This window comes from Rhipicephalus microplus, unplaced genomic scaffold (assembly GCF_043290135.1).
Source record: "Rhipicephalus microplus isolate Deutch F79 unplaced genomic scaffold, USDA_Rmic scaffold_18, whole genome shotgun sequence".
In the NCBI taxonomy this organism is placed as follows: Eukaryota; Metazoa; Arthropoda; class Arachnida; order Ixodida; family Ixodidae; genus Rhipicephalus; species Rhipicephalus microplus.
The window spans coordinates 1,966,917-1,986,654 of NW_027464591.1; the positions used below are offsets into that span (position 1 = coordinate 1,966,917).

General features: G+C 45.6%; 1 protein-coding gene across 1 annotated transcript; it reads right to left on the reverse strand.

Annotated features, from left to right (window-relative positions):
- Positions 1 to 11,190: 11,190 nt before the first annotated feature.
- On the reverse strand, positions 11,191 to 12,341 carry LOC119185556 (lactosylceramide 4-alpha-galactosyltransferase). The gene is made up of 2 exons (XM_075883612.1): positions 12,338 to 12,341; positions 11,191 to 12,014 (listed from the first exon to the last, which is right to left on the reverse strand). Exons 1-2 carry the CDS (start codon positions 12,339 to 12,341, stop codon positions 11,191 to 11,193), a joined length of 828 nt encoding a protein of 275 aa, XP_075739727.1.
- Between the last annotated feature and the right edge of the window lie 7,397 nt (positions 12,342 to 19,738).

Consider the following 19,738-nt stretch of genomic DNA (forward strand, 5'->3'; position numbering starts at 1 on the left):
TAGTTCCGTAGTTTTGCTGTAACTTTCTTAGAAGGTAAACTCAATGCCTTCCAGCACTGTTTAGGAACATGCTCAAATGCAGGCTGCAGGTCACATTTCTTAGTCTGTATGCTCAGAAATGGAAAGAAATCACTCTCTGATCCACAGTGAGAGTTAAACAAAGTATTAGAATATAGTCACGAATGCTTACTCCAGTTATATCATTTAAGCCCGAAGCTGTACTTTCTTGCGGTCGGTCAACATTACGCCATGCATTTATGAACCAGTCATCAAATGGAAAACTATGCTTTCATTTTTTTTGTTCACCAATCCAAGGTGTTCTTCAAGTTCATGCTGGCGTGCCGGAGCAATTTTGAGGCGCAAATGCTGTGCTTTCTGTCCGCCCTTGGCTGCCTCTTCTTAGCCTGCCCCTCCATGATCATCGGTGCGGTGGCCAAGACTACAAGTACGCACTCGTTCAGAGACATTTTGTGGCAACGTTGTGTCAACCTAGCCTATGCACATAATGAGCCAACCATCAATTATCCCATAGCCGCGTGTAAAAGACACTTTTCTTTGTGCTGTCTGATGTAGGTAACTCTAGTAAGATCTTGGGCTTATATTTTTCTCATGAATACTCATACAAGTTGGCCGTGGTGCAACTTTTGGTGAAATTCAATCGTATAGTTATGTTTTCTCATGCATGCGCGCATGTCCCTTTATGGACGTCTCTTGTGAGGTAACTAATAGATGATCAAGGATAGGGCCAGTTGGTTATTTTAACAATAAGGAACCATGGCTTAACTTATATCGTGCTACTCTGACACAAAATCAATATAGAGAGACCGACATTAAGCAATACAATCGTGAACTAACAACTGTTCATTCTATATAATTAGAAATTATTCTCTAAAAACAAACAATTGTTAGTTCACGATTGTGCTATTCATTGTTCTCTATGTTTCACTTTCGTTTCCCTGTAGCACACTATAAGTTTACACGAGGCAACTGAAGGAGCTATGAGATGCGCAGTCAACAGAAGCATGCATGGAGTAGCGACTTGTGTAATGGTAGCTTAGTACCTGTCAGTAAGTTTGAAGTTCGAAGTTTATTCAGTGTTTAAAACATATACAAAATATAAACATATTATTACAGAAAAAGGTCCCATAGTGTAAACACTGTAAGGGGACCTTATTTTAATGATAAAACAAGGAAATACTACTAAAACGGATGCAGCATAATGTTCATAGTAAAGAGTATGAAAATCTGAGTATGAGTTATGCAAATTAAAGCACAAAAGTATCGGGAGAAGGAAGTTTACTATAATAAAAGCAGACACTAATCACAATGACGTAACTATAGATGTGTTTGAAAAACATTTAACAAAGGATGCTATTCATTAAAAATTACTATTATAAGCCTATGTTTGAATGACAAAACAGAAAATGCACGCTTAATAATATTTGGCAAAGAATTCTAGAGTGTTATTAAAATGAATGCTAACCATAGTTCGTACCTTCGAAAGTAAAAAGTTGTTGTTTGAGGAAAGATGGGTAATGTTCGGATTAGAAAGGTCTCACATGAGGTAAATTTTAAGAAGGCTGGTGTTCTTAAATACTTGTTAAGTGAATTTGTTGACAATAAATCTGTTTAGGTTGTAAATATTTGTTATTATTAGCTCGCGATACAAATTAGTAACATGAGAGCGTCGGCGGCTCCAGGTGATGATGAGACTGGCTTGATTTTGTACATGTTGGAAAGAAGAAAGAAGACAATGACATGTTTGGCCCCATGAAGCAATGCAATAGTTAGGATCACTGTGAATCAATACATACTATACAGTGATCAAAGTTGTGAATGGTTGTGTTATTCATTGTTGTTCTCTATGATTAACCTTCGATTCTCTCAGAACAATTAATTATTAACATTAACATGCCATACTTGTGTTGAGTGGTTATATTATTCATTCATATTTACTATTCATTGTTGTTTTCTGTGATTCGCCTTCGTTTCCCTTTAGCACAATTAATTATTAACATTAAAATGTCATAATTGTTGTTGAGTGGTTTTCTATTCTGCTCGGTCTTTCAACTTCATATGGAGAGGAAGGGACGAGCTCGTCTGTAACGAGTGGTAAAGTACAGGGCGTGATATATATAATGCTAAAGTTTGCCGCAGATGGTCAAGTGATTGCTAAAATTTCCCAGTGGTTGTTACCGTTCGATACCACTTGATACCATGCTCTCTATTGCTATCTAACCGTTGGTTAACAATGGCTGTACGCGTGTAGTATTTGCCACACTAATCCTTGATGCACTTTGTGCCTGAGCTTGTGAGTGTATTCGTGGATACTAGGAGCCATCCTGAACGTCTGCCTACTTGCGGATGGCAATAGACATCTGTCTGAGTTCTTCAATACGCGTCGGCTGTTATGTTTAGCAGACGGTGCAATAGCAGACGGTACCAAGTCCGCTGGTGTGGGCTATGTAGGGCTATAGTGCGGACGATCTACTTATTCACTCTTGATCAAAAAGTTCCTGGTTCTAAAATTTATCTAATGCTAAAAAGTGTACGCTCTCAGGAGTCTCCGACTAAAAAGTCCCAGTGCGATCGATCTTCCGGGGACTTCTTAGCTTACGGTCACGTATACTTTAACAGTGCTTCCACAATGCTTGGTCACCGATTCGTTCTCTGTTTCACTTGACTTAATTGTACTTTAATGTACAATTTAATAGGCTTTAAACAACTTTAATCCGCAATGCCTCAAATTGTGCATTTTTCATGTTCACCCTAATTTTTTTTCATTTGCTTCACATGCACTAACTATTGCTTCTGATCACTCGGTATATAAGTACGCTAAGTCACTCTCTTTCCTCACCCCTTCGATGTTTTCTCCACTCCACCTGGTCCTTTCCTATCTCCGCAATGGGCCGGCCCGATCTTTGTCTTCTTGTACCGCTTGTATCCTCGACATAGGACGCCAGGTTCCTTCGCTAACGAGCCATAACAATTTTAATTGTCAAACATCATTTTAGTTGTCAAAAACAAACTTAGTTTTCAAAAAGCTCTGAACCACGCATAGTACAGGAAGCAGAAATTGCCAAATATTTTTCTCATTGAACGACTTGCCTTGGTCAATAAAACAATTATTTTTCCTCTGATTCATTAAGCGAATATTCGCTTACTTTTAGATATTTGTCATCATATCTCTAGATGTAAGAAACGCTTTGGAAAGGCGTCTTCCACTTTTGTCCAGCGTCGACTAACTTTCCTCGATGGCGCAGACTTCACGGCTTTCGGCTACGCCGGTGGACACGTGCTGCGAGACACGGACATGCACGACGTCCTGCCGTACAGCTTCCGCTACCTGGTGCCCGCCTACGCGTCGTTCATAGGTCTCGGCGCCATCGCGTCCGCCGTCATGTCTTCGGCTGGGGCGTCGGCGCTTAGCGCAGCCTCGCTCTTCACCAGGAACGTCTACTTCAACGTCATGAGGCCGACCGTGAGTGAATCCACGCCAGTCGGCACTCTTAGTCCAGGGCAGTAGGTGGCGTACGTGTACTACAAGACAGGTGGTAATCTCCGCGATGCATAGCACCATTCGCTCTAGGTGAAATCAAGCTAATCAATGAGCAGCTATTCCTAGTGCCCCAGGTTCGTCCAAAAGACGAGTGATTGATCGGAACACATCTAACACCGATAGAATAGATGGTTCTAGGTGAGTTTTTCTAAGATTACTCTTTAGTCAAGGGGTCTTCACCGGTAGTGGGGAACAGTATGAGAGTTTCATGACTGAGATAAAAAAAAGACACGTCCATGTCAGGTGAACGTGCATATATTGACACCATACGCAACCTTTCTTTCATGTCCACACTTCGTTCTCTTCTTCCTGCTATAGAGATTTCAACAAATACTTGGGGGCGAAATTTACTTCTTTTTCGCGAACTGCTTTAAATCCCCCCCTAATTGATTAGTTTACTGCATGCAACGTACTTGCACAATGACTAAAAAAAGTTGAGATCACTTCCGTATTCGAGTCGTCTTAGGTGGTTTCACGAGGGACCCCGAAAGTATTTCGGTGACAACCGATCAAAAACACACTCCCGCAGGCTAGTTCGGATGAGATGGCTGCGGCTGTTCGCATGAGCGTGTGCCTTTTCGGTGCCACGACCACTGCCATGGCGCTAGACGTGCGCTCCATCTACACCGTGTGGAACCTGAGCGCCGACATCGTCTACGTCCTCCTCTTCCCGCAACTCGTCTGCCTCTTTTACCTGGTGGAACTCACGAATACCTACGGTGTTCTTGCCGGTACGCTCGTTTTTCTGGCCTGCATAATGTCCATTACTTTTTTGCGGACTAGTTGTTTCATTCTCAAATGCAGATTTGCTGCGTCAGCAGAAAGCAGAAGGGAGACAGAGTGTAGTTCTAACCAGTCTGCGCTCTATCCTGCCTTCTGTCGTCTTTCTTTCTGCTTGGACAGCAAGTCTAGATTTCTGCATAACATAATTTTGGGACCTTCGACCGTATCATCAAGCAAACACTTTCAGGAACACAAGACTTCGCGAAAGTGGCGCTTCACGTGTTGCCCGTCTGCCGACCACATTAATCTGGAAAGGTATTGATCTCCGTTACGACAGTGGGTCGAAACGTTATTGCTTATATATACACGCCAACGGTTTGGTTGGTTATGTGGGGAGCTTAACACACTAAGGTGGCTCACCTTATGAGACACGCCATTGTTGAGTGCTCCGGTTAATTTCCACCATCTGTGGTTCACTATTATGCAGTGATATTGCACTGTACAAGAGCTCTCACTATTTCGCCTCCATAAAAATGTGACCACCACAGGCTCAGTCTAACATGTGTCTTCCGGGTCAACAAGCGAGTGCCAACTGAGACAAGTTGGTATCATCGTATCGCTCACACTGATCGCATGACAGCATCACCACTTGATACAGTCCGTGATCGCGATAGTTCGTGATAACCTAAATTTACGGCCAGCTTGAAAACAACGAAATGACGAGATCGAAGTACTGTCCCTGTCCTTAGAGGGACTCAGGATGGCACGGTCTCTTATACATGCCTTATTTAATGAAGTAACGGTGACGTGCACAAGCGCGTGAGTACAGACATTCGGTTTATTTTTTTTTGCTGACTTATGACTACTTATGTTATTGTTATGGGTTAAAAGAACTACTGGACCAACATTATTGAACAGGACCATGGTATAGCATGCCTCAATACTATAGCGGTTTGGGCTTGACTAACCCCACCATTTACTTTTAAATGCGACCAGTAAGATCACCACAGGCTCCTGCAGGATTACCTCAGGCTTCTCACAACATTTCTTTTTTGTTTGTTCCCTTTTTGCTCCGGCAGGGTTTCTTGTCGGTCTTCTGTTGCGTACGTTCTGTGGTGAGCCACTTATCAACGCACCCACGCTTGTGAGGCTGCCGCTGTGCCGCACAATGTGCATGATCGCCAGCTTCAGCTGCACCGTGGGAGTGTCGTACGCTTCCAAAAACCTGTTCGCACGCCGAGTGCTCCCCGACTTCTTGGGCTGTTTCGTCGTGGTCGGCGAGGACGATCAAGGCCGATATTTGGTGCGTAGTGGCCTCGGCTCAATCTCGGAGCCACTGGCGCATAAAGACACAGCAGTCGCCGCCACGGCTGGCACGCCCGTTCCAACAACCAGCGCCGGATCCGACGACCCGGAGCTCAAACCCGTAAGATGCAATGAATTTGCAGACCTGGCGCGAATCACGTATAATGTAGTGTATGTACACATAGTGTACTCAAAAACTATAGCCACCTCATGCTGTCAAAGGTGCTAAAACAGCAAAGCGCTTTTGTGACAACTCCCGCTTTTCCTGAAGCATGCGAGAAATCTTTCGCAACTTCAGAAATAGGGTACGCATGAACCTCCGCTCTCATAGCCGGTCAACGTGTCTCCATCGTACCTTTTCTTCTCGCGGCTTCGCATAGGCTATGGCCTCTCAGGTAAAAGCAACTTGAAAACACTGCTTCGTCTGCGACCGATGCAGCTTAGAAGTGTGGTAGCTTGGGCTAGTTGGTATGGCATGACGATAGTTATAGCGCGAGAACAAAACGACGACACAGAGACAAGAAGGACTTTTGTGTCTCTCTTGTCTCTGTGTCGTCGTTTTGTTCTCGCGCTATAACTATCGTCGACTGATGCAGTCGCACTATTTATGGTTGTATCTGGGAACCAGAGTTTCATAGCCACAGATATTGATTTGCCGTGACCTGGAATAGCTCCGGTATTAAAAAATATCCAACCTTATTCGCTACCATGTGAGCCAACGTAATTTGGCAATTTTCCTTCCATAAAGACATTTGAAAGACAGTCATGCGCCTTCGTAAGTATTCTCCTCTCAGCAGCACGAGTCATTCACTGGAAAACAGTCTAGCAGGTATGACGTTTACTGAGCGTTTCTCCGACTCCAGCAAATTCTAATCAATGAAACAACATGAGTAGGGATATTGTACAAAATGTCGTCGAAAGCTAGGTGACACTCAAGCAGAAGCCACTTGCAAAACTTAACAGACTATTAGGTGGTTGTGCTATGGTCAATTTTAGAATAAAGTTGTGATATAACGACTTCACTGATGACTGCTTATCAGTGAACTACGAACCGCTTTCAGCCAGAACATCACTGAGGATGCATAGACTTCGGTCATGTCCCACAGTCACATCGCAGTCCTGGGAACTTGAGGGTAAGAAGGGGTTAATTTTTAGATTATTGCATTAAATCATGATTAAATCTTAATTCAATGTCACTTTCAATGTTTCTGCATGAAGAGTTCCCATGAACTTTGTACTAGAATAGCTAACAATTAGTGTAACGAACTGCGTCAGTAAAACAATCGTGTTATTCATCAGGCTCCCTACATCAGGCTGCATGCGACTTATAAATGTTTTTAAAGCGGAAAATTCTGCTGACGGGAACCTGACTTGAGTCGAAAGAAGATATTTGCAACGCGATGACGTGGCTTATCACCAGGTTCCAACGGTAGTGCTTCCTACAATGGTGGGAGCGCCAGCAGTAAATGATTATGAGCTCCGACTACAGCAAAGTGCATTTCAAGTCGCCTTATTATGACGTACTTGGCGATTGTATTGATTACTGCTTTTAGTCATGCATGGCACTTTTGGAACTACGTGTCGGCCAATGGTAATGTCGTCCGCGTGGATTGCATGGTCAACACCGAGAATCTGGACCAGCAGCCGAGAAGCCACGCAAGCACGAGGTTAAACAATGTTAAGGAACAGCTTGGCCATGTGATGTCCGAAGTAATATGAGATGCATCGCACAAGACCTTTGTGGTCCCAATATTGCAGTGCATTAGTGATCAAGTTATAGTTTCAAGTTACGCGGTAATATTCTGCACAATGGCGAGGGATAAGGTTGTCCACAAAATTTACTATCGCCCAATGCCGACTTAGTCTTATGTGTGTTCCAGTTTAGAAGTTAGACGAAGGTTCCGACACGTCCTCTGGAGAGCTTTCTTTAGGTTGCGTTGAATGATGTTAAAATCGTTCGACGTACTGCGCACCGTTGTACGAAACCATTCTTCCTCTGGAGCAAAACCTGCCATTCTCCCAACTTTCGCAGCAGAAGTGTCGTTCATTTGTCTTACCACACGCACACAGTAATAAGGCGCACTGCACGACGCAAACCCGTTATCCCGCTAGCGGAAGCCTTTTGAGACGTCCAAAGCGTTGTTTGCCTGTTTTAGCCGTCATAGCTGCAGTTTTAGCCGTCATAGCTGCAGTTTGCCTTATTAGCGAGTAGGCAATACTGCACTGTTTCAAACATATGTTCCGTATTCTATTTTGATCATACATGTGAACACATACGAAAATGCGTTACGTTAGCGAAATGAAGCAAAGAGAATCGGGTGGAGCGTGCCTCCTCATGAGGCACACGCTCGGATCGTGGAACGCGACCAAGTCTTGTTTTAGATGCGGAGCATCTTATACTCGCGCCTTGTAGTGCGCCGTCCGCGCCGTCCGCACCGCTTCTCGAACATTCGACAGCTGACGCGCGCGCATGCGCCGTCGCCCACTCTTCCACCATCTGTGCATCCCTTCCTCCTCTACACACCGCGCGCGCTTCACTCCTCCACCATCTGTGCACCCTTCCTCCTCTACACACCGCGTTCGACATCTACAATTCTCCTGATTCTCCAGTGGACGCGCATGTGGCGTCGCGCTTCGAGAACATTCAACAGCTGACAGTGCATGCGCCGTCGTGCTGTATATATACTCAAGGTCGGCGCTCGCTCGCTCAGTTGCCGCTCGTCGGTTGGTTTGTACGGCGCGTCGACGTCCAAGGTCGCGGTGAAATGAATTCCAACGAATCCACAAACACAATGATCGACGTCCCTTCGACCAGCGCCGCCCTTTCGCATACGTGTGTACGTGTTCACTCATTTAACACCCCCTCCTACAACCACGTTAACCAATTTAGCCATCTGCCCAAGTAAGTCGCAATTTAACACCCCGTTTCACAACCACGTTAACCAATTTAGCCATCGACCCAAGTAAGTCGCACTTTAACACCCCGTTAACCAATTATATGGTCCGCATCCTCCTCAGTGTTCCCCCGAGGGAAGCTGCGGGCAATTTTTTTTAGCTTACTCGTTCACTACAAGGCCTCGAGTGATGTGTATAAGCGAGACATCGTTTTCGTGCTTTCATCAGGATGCTGAGACGCCAGCGACGCCTGCAGCCAGCTCAACCATGCGCTCCGGCTCTAGGCCGCCTGCAAAAAACCCCGCGTTGGCACAGGTTTGCACTACGAGCCTCTGGTCCCGGGACTCCATGGTGCCGTGGAAGCTGCCGGCGCAACAGCCATGCACCGCCCTCGAAGAATTCGCGGAGAACGCCATGCCGACCAGTAGCAGCGTCCCGACCACTGCCGAGGCATTGGCGGTGACAGGCGGTGGCCACCCGGCGGACGTCACCGCAGTGGCAGTTAGTCCCAAATCCAGCCAACCGAGATGCCTGCCGCTGGTCGAGGAAAAACCCGACGAGAGCAAGGGTGTGCCACTTACGCCGAAGAAGTCCAAAGCCACCAATCGAGACGGCTCGTCGAAGAAGGGCGCGCAAATGCGAGCCCCTTCGAGCGCGTCCACGCCATCGAGCGTGCCCAAACGCAGCGGCAGGAAACGTGGCGGCCAACCTCGGGAAACCGAATGATGGAACGTGATTGACAGAGACTCATTAAGGAAAGCATGTGCTTGTGTATGTGCGTCTGTCGTCGACTTTGACATCGCGTTGTAAACTGTCTTTATCTGTGATTTCGTATAGAGTTTTCCCGCCTTGTACGAAACTGCGGGCACTTTCGCGAGGTTGAGCTTGTTTTAGCGTAGTGAACTGAAAGACACAAGCGTGACTGCCACGTTGTGCCATAAATTTCACTTTTTCAAATGTTAACGTGCTCAGTCTGCGCGCCTTAAAACAAAACCTATAAGGACAACCTATCGCTCTGCCTGAGTACATGCCCTACTGTGTATCGTTAATTATTTGTTCAGAGTTGAGCTGTATTCATTACTTCTCGTCACAGTGTGCGCACGTTCCGTAGAAATCAGGACACTGTTTCAGCACTCGTGCTACACCATGCGCAGGATGAGAAGATAAAACATTCACAGTGCACTCGAAATCGCATTTTCGTGAAGCTGCCTACACACGCTTGTACGCACACGCACACACAATTCTATGAGAGTGACACACTGAGCCCTTGATTTTTTTTTCGATGTCTTTGCAAATGGTAGCTGCTTTGCAATTATATCGTCCTTATGCGAATGCGTTTGGTCTTTTATAAATGCTATGTTGGCATAATTAAAGAGCACGGAGATAGAATTATTCAATCCAGAAAACGCTCTCAGCGGGCCAAAAAATATTTGAAGGTGATGGTGGCCCGTTTGTGCTTATTTCTATATTTCTCGATATCACCGACAAACTTGACCGAAACTGTTAACGTTGGATCGGAAACTTTTGAAGCGGAAGATTTTACGCCGGAGTTGAAGGTTTTATTAACGTGTACGTGTCACGTAAATAACGCCCAAACAATTGCATAGATCGGATGTGAAAGACGAAAAGGTCAGTCAACGGGCGTCAAACCCACGATCTCTCGGTACACGACTCTTTTCTCGTGGTCAGTTTGAACGGTTTGAAAAATACTCAAATGAGTTTTTTTATGTGACAATTACCTACATGTTTAACCTAGACTTGATATGAGTAATCAATATTAGATTGCTAAATAGGTAGCAATTGATTTTTAAGTACTTGAAGAAAAGGCAGTGCATCTAGCACAACGCTTAGAAGACGCGTACAACTTACAGGGGCCAGAAATTCAGTTATATATACATAAACAAGGAATGAGTACATCGTGATGCCTTTCCTACTTTTTTATTACTCCAACACATGCACATTAAGCTCGTGCGACATCAGGGGGAAAAATGCGATAGTGCAAACGAGACCTTTGCGCATTCTCTTTTTAAATGTTATAGCACGGCTTGCATTCAGGTCGGATGCCGCAGTCACGCCGCAACGAAACGAACGTCTGTGCCTGGAACGTGGGTCATTTCGAACTAGAGTAGAGGAGGACCTGAAAACTGTGGCTCACTCTATACGCCGGGGTAAACTGCCCTATAATGCCCACTGCGAGTGCCGCTACCAGCTGCCCAATACGCCAGAATTCTTTTTACCTACTAGCCAGCGAAGGGTGCAGCACTACGTGGCCGAAAAAGCAACGACATGCGCAGCTACACAATTTGTTCATGCTTTTGCTGGGGATGATGATTGCTTTGCCTAAGTGCGTTCCAACGTATGTGTTCTAAGAACACTCACTTGTGCAATTTATAAGTTGTGACGCCTGGCGCAATTCCATGCATCTGACACGTAATACTACAAGTGTTGCAGAGACTTTTTATAAAGTGTTTATTTTTCAAAGAAGTTTGAAGCAGTGGTTTGGCTCTGCGGTAGCACGCATGCTCACCACGGGGATAGCCGCCGACTAGAAATTTCTGCGAAACTAGTTATTAATCATTATTACGTTTAAACTGTGCCCAACTGATACAGAATGAACTCTACATGAAAAATAGGTAAAGCTAACGAGTGCGTTTGCTAGCACAACATGGCCCAAGCCCCTTTTATGGTTATTCTTTTGCGTAGTCTTTTTATAGGTATCCCGCAGTTGAGGCTTGTCTGTACACTGATGGGCAGTGGATCCGAGCTAGGTCTTCCAGCGGGCTGCCAGATCCGATCATAGCTTTCGTGCCCTTGCTGAACCTGTTCCAAAGGTGGACACCATAGCTGCCATTCACCTTCTCGAGCACCTTTTCGGTCATCGTTGGATCAAAGAACATCTTCCACTCGCCAAAAGAAACCTTGAAGAATGTTGACGAGCTAAGAAAGTTCACGAGCCGAGCATAAAATGGGGCATGGCGCAATTGAGTCAGCAACAATGGGCCGCACGATTGAAAGCTTCGTGGGTCGTACTGGCGTGCACACGCCTTCATGAGTGCTCTCACAGCCGGATGCATCTTGCGGAAGAAAAGCACGCTGTTGGTCACATGCACTTCATCTTCCTCGAAAGCAACAGAGTTTTCTATTGGCTTAAGCGACTTCAGAACAATTATGTCTAAATCCAAGTAAACGCCACCACGCTTCCAGATAATCGCGTAGCGAAGAAAGTCGCTCAGATGTTCTACGAGAGAAGAGCTTTCACGTAGTGCACGGCGATTTGAATACAGCCGCGACAATGGAGTGCCTGCGAGTTCGGTGCGCGGCCTTAGCCGTGTGGACGAAAAATTCGGCAGCTTTGAGAGTATGCGACGGTAAGCGCAAGAGCGAAGGTGTCGTCCGGTGTGAAGTAGGTGCACGGTGAAGTCGCCGTTGTGCCGGCTGGCTGACTCGATGCTGCAGGCTTGTCGGGCTGTTAGCTTTCGCCGGCCAGATGTTTCGAGGAACCATATATCGTGAGCTTCCCTGGCCGCCGGTTCTGCGGAGAGAAGGAAGAGGGACTTGGTGACTACGATGCAACTAACCTCAGTGGCGGTAAAAAAAAACATTAATCTACCTCTGAATCCAAGACTTTCTTCTTTATGGCTTATCTTTGTTACTTTGCGGCACTATGCCATTTGGCATAAACTTTAAAAAAATAATTCGCACGAGCTTCACACCGCAAAAATGTACAAACTATGCAGTACAGCTGAGCGTTCGCATGGCCTAAGAGTCATAGAGAAATAAACTATATAAGAGGGACCACTGGAGCCTTATTGTGGCCCAGCAAGAAACAGTCTGAACAAACACTAGATGGCGTACCCATCCTCGCTTTTACTCTTTTGTTAAGACATGTTTCCTCAGGAGGACATTGAATACCCAAGTTTGGCATAGATTTTATGCAAAGAAGAAAGTTTATTAATTTGTGCAATTTTCCATACCCGCTCTACATCATGTCTCACTGCGGACATTCAGTGAATTGCAACAAAAAACAGTAAAGTATGACAAGAAAGTGTTGTCTTTCTGCATTTATTTTGCACGAAGAGGCACATTCATGTGGTTGAGATGTACTGTACATTTACACTCTTCGCGGAAGCATGGGTGTGAGGCCTAGTGTAAAATACACTCATTTTCGCAGCATGAGGGTGCGGGTTAAAGTCCCAGTGTCGGAAAAAAGAAAACTTAGTTATTTTATTTATGCTGAAGATAATACCGGGTCTGACCAACCACTCGTGGCGCTGAAAGCAGCGCGGTAGCTGGACCAGAGGGCCCTTCGGGAGTGTCCGTTCTTTATGTAAATATGTTTCTCTGTGTATAAGTTAGCTTCGGTGACGCGGGCGTTCTCGGACAAGCTGTAATATGATCTAGAGCTTCACGTCCCTAAACTACGATATAGTGACAGACGTCGTATGGAGGGCCCCTGAAATTGTGACCTGGTGTTCGTTAAAGTGCACTGACATCGCACACTACGCAGGTCCCTACATTTTCCCTCCATCGAAATGTAACCACCACTGCCGGGATCGAACCCGCAACCTGCGAATCAGGGCCGAGCAGCCTAGCCACTACCAACGTGGACTTTTCGAACAAGCAAGCGTTGGTGTTCCAAACTTCCAGCCTGCTCTACTTCCCTGGCGGCAAAACGAACTCTTATTTGTAAGGCAGTGTGCCCTTACGGGGCCTATTTTGGTACTGGGTTGACCTGTAGTGCCGTTCCTTCGTGTAGCACCCTCTTATAACAGACAGCTTGAAAGAGCTCGTTTCTCAGAAATTCCGGCATTGGCGCCGTTGGTTGAGCGAAAAATCATCCTACTTGCATGACCAAAAAAATCAGCCATCTTTGCTCGACTCCAAATAAAAAATTAAAAAGTTCTGGGTCTGTGCTGTTGTAACCTGGATTGTTTGCGGGGCAAGCGGGTGTCCTGCCACGCAGCCATGCCCCTGCTTGTGAATACCGTGAAAGTAGCTTCCTCTGCTTGGAAATGCAGTGAAAGTAATTTTCGTGCTTTACCAAACACAATGTCTTGTATACATGCTTCACAATTCACAACATAGAATATTGCCGTATTAATGCGTGGTACAATTGTGCATTGCAATCGGCCGTCAGAAGATGAGATAACCAAAATGGTTTCATCGGTTAAAGCCAGTGACCCACTAAAAAAAGCACAGACGCTGCTGCGTCGTTAAGGCCACGTAGTGTGTGCATAGCACGTTCGAAAAGATTTAATACACTAAGTGTTCGAAGTACGCACTAGGAACAGAGTATCGCTATCGCGTACAACTTTCAAAGGCGAAGCTTAAGCCCCCCCCCACCCTTTTTTTTTACTTAGTTTCGGATTTACTTGGCCTATAGCACTCTTCTTTTGCCTATTCCGATTGGTATGTACTTAACGTGTAGCGCTCTTTTTTACCCATGTTAGACAAAGAGGACGCACAGCCTCTGTGTGTGCCTTTTGTACGCAGGTATGCTGCCAGCGCGCGGCGTCTGCAAGTGTCACCGGCAGTGCTTCTCGCCGACGCTATAGTGTCAGTGATTCTTCGCGTTCACGGACCACAACTGTTCTGTGTGCGTACACTTAGAGACAGGAGACATTTTTGTGTGCAATAAAGCGTGCTTTACAAAACAACGCATAATTTCGATCATTCAGGCGATGTCAGTGTTACGGTGTTTTACACACACGAACACACACAGACACGCACGCACGCACACACACACTTCCTCGTTTCACATCACACGCAAGACAACATATAATGGCGGGACCGAAGTTATTTAACGGTCATCGCACTAGTCCTGCTCATCATGCCACCAGACCGTCAACTCTAGAACATTTTACAAAAAATTCTAGAACTATTTTAAATGCGAAGCATTTCTTAGTGAACTTCGGTGACATTGAGCGTGTCTATCTATCTATCTATCTATCTATCTATCTATCTATCTATCTATCTATCTATCTATCTATCTATCTATCTATCTATTTATCTATCTATCTATCTATCTATCTATCTATCCGCCTACGACTTTTAGCCCTCCTAGCCGTTTCGATAATGGTAGCGATACCAAACTTGGTATGGCATACCATAACTGTATTAAGAACATGCTTGACTAGTCATAACATGAAAATTATGACATGTATGTCGTGAATGTCATAATTTACAATTCATGATCCTGCAGCTCTTGCGGTGGTTTCGTTCACATGGCACATTCAAAAACTGGTATGGTATGGCATGATTGCATGGTGAACACAAGCGACAGACCCTAACATGAAAATCATGACATCCGTGTCATGTAACATGACTACATGACCAGATCATGATGCGCTCACGGCTGTTTCACTAGCGTCATATATACAAAATGTGGCATTACTGTACGTGAATGGATTACGAAGGTATGTGTGACTGGTACAAACAAGATAATCATGAGATACGTTTCATGTAACAACATGACTACATGCCACGCTCATGATGCGCTGGCGGCCGTTTAGCTAGCTTCACTTATATCGAATTTGGTATTACGGGACGTGAATGGATGACGACGGTATGATGCTGGTGCTCAGATAATAAATATGAGATGTGCGTCATGTAACAACATCACTACATGCTATGCTCATGATGCGCTTCACATGTACAAAACTCGGTATTCACATGCTTCATATGTACCAAACTCGGTATTACGCAACGCGAACGCACGACATAGGACAATGGCACATACAAGCATGATAATCACAACATGCGTGTCATGTAACAACATGACTACATGCCACACTGATGGTGCGCTCATGGCGGTTTCGCTGCTTCACATGCCAAATTTGGTATTACGTGACGCCAATGGATGACGAAGGTATGGTAATGGTGCAAACATGATAATCATGAGATGTGTGTCATGTGATAACATGACTACATGACACAGTCATGGCGTCAATACATTTCGACGTGAAGCGGTGCGCGTGCTCTCCGGCGTTCATTTCATCGCGCCACACCGGCGTTGCCACGCCTGGCGCTGGTCCTGCGATATACTCGCAGGCACGCGCCGTGCTTCACTGCTTTGACGTATGCGCGTTTCAGCGTGTCCTTCGTTCTCCGCCACGAAAAGAGGGAAACGCAGCATTGTCTGGGTAACGCATAGGCGCGAACTGCAGCATGTCGCATTTCGCGCCGGTTGCCGTGCAACCGCGCCGATGGACGCTGGTCGCTCCTGGTGTCAGACTATAGAGGGCTCGCGTTTTGCTAACGTAGTGTCGCTGTGTCCAGCGTGCGCGCGCGTCAACACTACATCGGAGTATATTGGGCCCTTCATTATGCACTCGCAGCCGTTTTTATAGCTCCACATATAACAAATTTGGTGTTACGTGACGTCAATGAATGACGAAATATATGATTGGTGCAAACATGATAATTCTGCCACGCGTATCATGTAAGAACATGACAACATGCCACGCTCATAGCGGGATTGCGACCGTTTCGCTAGCTCCACATATACTAAATATGGTATCACGTGACGTGAATAGATGCCGAAGGTAAACGACACATCCAAACATGATAATCATGACACGGAAGTCATGTACGGCATCATTTACCTCCACCTTGTAGTGTTGTGCTGACTTTAATGTGGCGTATATCAACATTTCTCATTTGTGCTTCGCATATCATGGATTCCCACTGTACGTGGGATCTGCTAATTTTTTTCTGAGAACTTAAAGAAACGCGGCCATAGGGCTTACGCTGGAATGACGATTTAATGAGATGTTTTTGGATGTTTCTTTTGCATATTACCAATGACCCTCAGTAATCCTCGATGTTTTGAGCCAGTGAGGAATTACAAATCAGTGAGTGTCTGTCTTTTAATGGCAGGTAGAGTTACTGACTATAATGTTACATGATGTTGGTCCCATCTGCTAAAATGACTGATACTGTGTGTTTAGAAAAAGCGGGTAATGATTTAGACTACTAGGTACTCTACTATGGGAAACAGACGTATATGCAGACGTACCTGGTTGATACTCTTCGATACGATTGGTTAAACTGTAGCCAGTACAGGGTATAGCGCTTACTAATGCAAGTTCTAGTGTACACTGCAAAAGGTTTTATTATGCAAGTTCAAATGTACTCTGCGAAAGGTTTTAACACCAGCACGGTCTCTATTGCATGTCAATCTATTTATGCGCTTGCTTCTTTCGCGCTTGAAATACGTCCTTATGCCTATTTGGGGCTTTTAAACACGGGTACATTTTAGGACCAAATAATTTCTGAAAAACACTGTCACTTGAGAAAAGTATACATCTCTTGCGTATTGCCAGCTTTACATATGGGACTGAAACGTGAAGTGTTACAAAGCAAAAAGTTGGATTACGCTGAGCACATTGCATCGTAAACTTGTAGGAATAACATTAACTGATTAGTGGATGGTGTAATGAGTCAGAGAACCAAAGGGATTGCCGATTTTCTACTTGACATTAAGTAAAAGCAATGGACCTAAGCAGGCCACGTCATACGTACCACACACATCCAGTGTACGAGCAACAGAATGGTCACTAATTGATGGGAAATACAGTCAAAGAAGGCAGAGAGTTAGATATCGTGACGAATTAAAAAAAAGGAAGTTCGAGGGGATGAAACAGAATCAGCTCTCACAGGACTCAGCATGGGACATCGTTGGGAAGGGTCTTGAGTGATGCGCGGGGTTTAACGCCCCAAAACCACCGTATGATTATGAGAGACACTGTAGTGGAGGGCTCTGGAAATTTCGACCACCTGGGGTTCTTTAACGTGCACCCAAATCTGAGCACCCGGGCCTACAGCATTTCCGCCTCCATCGGAAATGCAGCCGCCACAGCCGAAATTCGATACCGCGACCTGCGGGTCAGCAGCCGAGTACTTTACCCACTAGACCACCGCGGCGGGGCTAGGAAAAGGTCTTCGTCCAGCAGCTCGCTAAAACAGGCTGAGGATGGTGTTGAGCTTTACAGACATTTTACAAAAATACTATGAAAGTAAAGCTGTTGTTTCTGCACTACAGTTCTTCGTCGAGGCGTCCGTACTTTGCCGCAAACGAAACGACCTGTTGCGACTAATTACATATTATCTGTTAGTTACCATTTCAGTTATTGACCTGAGGGCAGTTGATAATTGAAAGTAGTAGCACATGGAAATTTATGATATGCGCATTTTTTCTTGAAATCCCAAATGGTGCCCGTGGTTCGAGATATTCATCATTGATCATTACGGGTTATATCAAAACTCATCGCGCCCAGGGCGCACGATATACACAGGGTCTGTTACATCAGACCTGAATTACGCGTGGCAAGAAATTCATGAAATGGAAGGCGCGTCATGACCCGAGCTGTGAAACAAGAGGAAAAAAATTGGCAGCACACCGACGGAGTGAATGATGGAGAAAGGCGAAGCATTCGTCCGTCCATTCATTCTTGCTTTTGTCCGTCCATGCGTCCGTCTGTGTGACCATCCATGCGTCCATCCGCCCGTCCGTGCGTGCGTCTGTTCGTGCGTCCGTCCCTGCGTTCGTCCATGCATCCGCCCCTGCGTCCGTTCATTCGTCCATCCATGCATCTGTCTGTGTGTCCGTTCGTCCATCCATTCAAAACTCCAAGTACCACCATCTCGCATCTTTTCATCATATATACCCCATATAGAAGCACCGCCATCCAGCGGACATTCCAAGGACTAAACGAGAGGTGGCACGCTCACACTTTCTTACGGCTTGCGCTTCGGGTCTAGTTCCCACCTTTAACCACCTCGAGTTCATGGTATATACTAGTTCACTGTATTCATGGCGCTGCGGCCCAACGCTCGCTACACCTTTCTAAAACTAAGGAGGTTACACCCAGCGAGTATAACGTAGCAACCCCTTCTTGTCAGATAGTGCTCAATGTACATGCCAATGGCTGATAATGGGGATCGCAGCGTGTGTGCTCACTGAAGCCGAATGCCCCTGTCTCTCATTCCCCCTTAGCAGCCATTGGCATGTACACTAAGCACTATTTTTTTATTGTTCAACAACGCACAGAAGAAATCTTTCACCGGCACCACCTTGGAAGTCAAAATGTTATACACTACTACAACACACTAGGTTACACACTAGGTTACACACTACAACACACTAGGTTACACACTACTACAACAGCTAGGAGGGACGAACGGGTGCCGCTATAAGGAGCTTCGCGCCTAAAAGTAATTGCTGTATCGAGCGTCGGACGCGAGGCAGCGAGAACCAAGTGGCCCGGCGTCCGAGCCTCCGGCCAAGAAGAAGTGACAGCCGAGACGTGGACGGGCATTCTCCCTTTACTATTTACAGCATGCTATATACATTGGAAGAGCACCCGCTGGGTGGCCATTGAACTTTTTTCGAAACTGGAGCAGAAACCTATATACCACTGTAATGATGGGACTTAGCACTATGTTAGTGTGCGTAAGTTTTCCTGAATCCTTCCCCTATGTTGACTGGGAACCCGTTCGCTAGCATCATCTGTACATCCAGCAAAACATACCATGGTGAGCCTTGAAGCAAGAGAAAGAGTTACACCGGCACTCACCGCTGTGTTGAATGGGAGCGTGTTTCTTGGCATGAACCATCATTAGCCACAGAACAACCGTGGTGAACAAACTGGCGAGTATCACGCGGGTAAATAGACGACGCCTTGGAATAGTCATTTCACTCTTGAAATAATGAATCGTTGAGGCCATGGCGCGTACTTTCTGAATGGCGACAACGTTTTCTATCTTACATAAATGGCTTAGAACCTTGAGATAATAGCAGCGCAGAACCTATCAGAAATGTCCTCGTCTTCTTCTGCACTCTCCGAACGTGCTAGCTTGTCCATATTTGCTGCTGTAGAATTAGACTGTCGTACATCAGCCGTATTACCTGTCCTTGATGCTGCTTTTAAATTGAGCCAAGTGGCAAACAATGCTTTGAAGAACAACTGAACGCATTTTAAAGTGAGTGCCCCGAATATTTTATGAGAAGGGTGAAATCGTAAAGAGCTTGCTTGCAATGTAAAAAAAAGCCCTATAATCGTTGAAAAAATGCTGCAGGCATTTCTGACGAGGGAGGAAAAAGGCGAGCTGAGCTTAGGCGAAAACGGAGGAAAGGCGAGCTGAAGCCACCCCATCCGCTATTCGAGCCCATAGTTCGTTTGAAGCTGCACACAATTTTCAAGAGGCACGCGTTTTCACGGGGTTGGTATGTGTCCCATAGAGTTTCCTAATATA